Source organism: Trichosporon asahii (assembly GCF_000293215.1).
Source record: "Trichosporon asahii var. asahii CBS 2479 unplaced genomic scaffold scaffold00017, whole genome shotgun sequence".
Taxonomy (NCBI): Eukaryota; Fungi; Basidiomycota; class Tremellomycetes; order Trichosporonales; family Trichosporonaceae; genus Trichosporon; species Trichosporon asahii.
In genome coordinates, this window is record NW_014040907.1 from 821366 (window position 1) to 824232 (window position 2867).

At 68.5% G+C, this 2867-nt stretch overlaps 1 protein-coding gene across 1 annotated transcript; it reads right to left on the reverse strand.

Moving 5' to 3' along the window:
• Positions 1-227: 227 nt before the first annotated feature.
• A1Q1_07933 (uncharacterized protein) lies at positions 228-2631 on the reverse strand (the record flags this gene model as incomplete). Its single annotated transcript, XM_014326917.1, has 3 exons — positions 228-1705; positions 2007-2514; positions 2590-2631. 3 exons carry the CDS (start codon positions 2629-2631, stop codon positions 228-230), a joined length of 2028 nt encoding a protein of 675 aa, XP_014182392.1.
• Positions 2632-2867: the final 236 nt, after the last annotated feature.

Here is a 2867-nt window from a genome sequence, read left to right on the forward strand (position 1 = left end):
GTCCCCGTCCAAGGCGAGCCAGCGCGGAAACCACTCCTCGTGGCACACGCTGCGGCTCCCCTCGACCAGACACACCGCGAGCAGCTGGTCGTACGCGAACATGCCCTCGACCGGCTCCCACACGACGAGGCCCGCCTTCGCCGCCGCCTCAGGACGGCGGTGCGCCGGCACGCACGCCTCCGGCTGCACCCGGCGCCCCCAGCGGGCGAGCGGCACCGTGGCGGGCTTCATGCAGGGCGTCGCGGAGCTCGTCGTTGGCTTTCTGCAGGGCGTCCCGCTGCGCACGGGCCTCGCGGAGCGACTCGCGGAGGGCGGCCTCGACGCCGCGCGCCTTGAGCTGGCTGATTTCCGCGCGGTAGAGGTAGAACTGCTGCTCGGCGGCGAGCGAGCTGGGCTGGAGCGTCTGGGGCGGCTCGAGGCGGCTCGGCAATAGCGGGGGTCTCTTCGGTGTAGAGGGGTCCGCAGACCCGGAGGTGGAGCACGCAGAGGCTCGAGTTGGTGATCGCGGACGGCGCGACGAGCAGGCAGTCGGAGTCTGGGAGGGTCCAGATGTAGCGCGGCGCAAAGTTGGCAAAGAGCGTCGTGGGGACGCCGTTCTCGACGGCCAAAGGACAGGGGACGGCACAGGCCTCGTCGAACTCGGCGGGCGCGAGGACGGTACCAAACTGTTTCACGTGAGGGGGGACGGTGTGCTCGGGCTGGATGCCAGCGAGGCCGGCGTTCTTGAGGATGGCGTCGTTCTTGGCGTCGTCCATAGTCCGATGCTGGCGATAAGGTACTTCTGCGAGCACTGCGAAGCGGTGCGCGACCGGCCCACCGACCAGTATACTCCCGCCGTGCTCGCCTCCACCCTCCTCTGCGACACGATGCGCCCGCACCTGGGCGTCGTCGTCATCAAGGACCCGCCCGACACGATCGAGGGCGACCAGGACGTGCTCGTCATCCCCACCGCCGACGAGCGCTACGCGGTGTACCGCCGCCACGGCAGTATCCTCAGGCTCGCGCGCCTCCCGACGTTCATCCCCATCGGCTACAGCACCTGGGCCGACGACGACGGCGTCGCGGTCGAAGGCCCTTCGCGCGAGGTCCCGGACCTCCCCGGCAAGCACCGCTGGGTCGACGTCGACGTCGACCTCGCCTGGCCGCTCGAGGAGCTGCTCGAGTGGGTCGGCCAGCGCGTCCCCCTCCCCCGCAACGGGTCCGACACGCTGCTCCTGCTGAGCCGCCTGCTCCCGGCTTGCGGGGCGTACCGCGACGGCGACCTGCAGATGATGCAGACGGACCTCGGCCACGCGGCCCTCACGCCCGACGGGCGCGTGATCGAGGAGGCCCTCAGGCGCCAGTGCGAGCAGCTGCGCCGCCGCAACAGGCCCCGCACGCTCGTCGTCATGAGCACGCGCAACGCCTGCTGCCTCCTGCTGCTCTCGGACAAGACGCTCACCCGCATCGGCGCCCCGCTGCACGCCTCGATCGCGGTGGCGGAGCAGCTCGGGCTCGAGCACCTGCACACGCCCGCCCCGTTGATGGGCACGCAGGACGAGGGCGTCATCCTCGGCCTCGCGGCAATCCACGCGCTCGACAACGCCGGCCATTTCTACCTCAGGGACCTCAAGCTCACTGCTTTCCGCCGCCAGGAGAAGGCGTTCTGGCTCTTCATCGCGGCCCTGCTCGGCAAGACCACCGGGGCCGAGATGCTGCGCACCCTCTATCGCATGTAGCCAGAGCGAGCTAGTCTGCTCAGCCAAACGTGCCAGCCAGGCGTGCTGTAGTTAGTCGCGATGCAGTCTCAGTGGCTAGTGGCGGACCGAATAGATTTAATATTATTTTCTCCCGATCGACGCAGTCTCGTCAGTGTCAGTCGTCAGTGTCAGCCGTCTCATCACTCGTCAGTGTCTCTCGTTCGACAAGTCTGACAAGTCTCACTCGTCATCTCTCGCTCGACAAGCTCACAAGCTCACAAGCACAAGCTCACAAGTCTCGTACGTCCTAAGTCCCGCTGCGCTTACTCAGATGTGGCCCCTCACGCCGAACGAGATCATCGAGCGCGAGGGCGACGACCCGACCGACTGGGGCGCGGTGCGCGACGGCAAGTTCCAGCCCCAAGACCACGTCGGCTACTTCATGCGCCCCGGCTGGCTGCGCGAGTTCGGCCTCGTCCCGGTGCCCCTCGAGGTCGTGCACGAGGACCGCCACGAGGACGACCCCAAGTCCGGCCTCGCCATGAGCGGGCGCCAGCAGGGCTCGTTCTGCACCGACGAGTACCTGCGCCGCCTGCGCTGCCACGTGAACGCGACGCCCCCCTGGCTGTTCCAGCACCCCGACTTCGAGTGCGCGGTCGCGAAGAAGGCCGGCCGCGGCACGTACTTTTGGTGGGTGGCCCCGTGCGGGCTCATCCTCTGCTGCCTCCACTGCGAGCGCCGCAACAAGGCCATGACGGTGTGCAGCCTGCACAAGCGCCACTTCCCCGTGTCCACGCCGATTCCCCAGACCTGGAAGCCCGCGCTCGAGGACGCCCTGTACGCGTTCGCCCGCCCGAACGTCAAGGAATGGGCCCCCAAGCTCTGCTTCGGCGTCTCATCCCGCAACGACCCGTGCGGCGAGTTCGTCTCCATCGATCCGATCGAGTAGCATCGTAGCTCGTATGAATTCTGAGACTGAGCAGACTAGCTGAGCCTGTCGAGGATGGCGCGCGCGGCGTTGTTCGCGCCCTCCTGGGCGTCGGCAAAGGCGGCCGCGACCGCGCCGTAGTCGGTGCGCGCCTCAAACCCGCCGAGGCGCAGCGCGTAGAGCGCGTAGACGACGCCCGCCGCAGGCAGAGCGACCTGCGACAGGGGGAGGGCGCAGGCGTGCGCCACACGGGCCGCGTG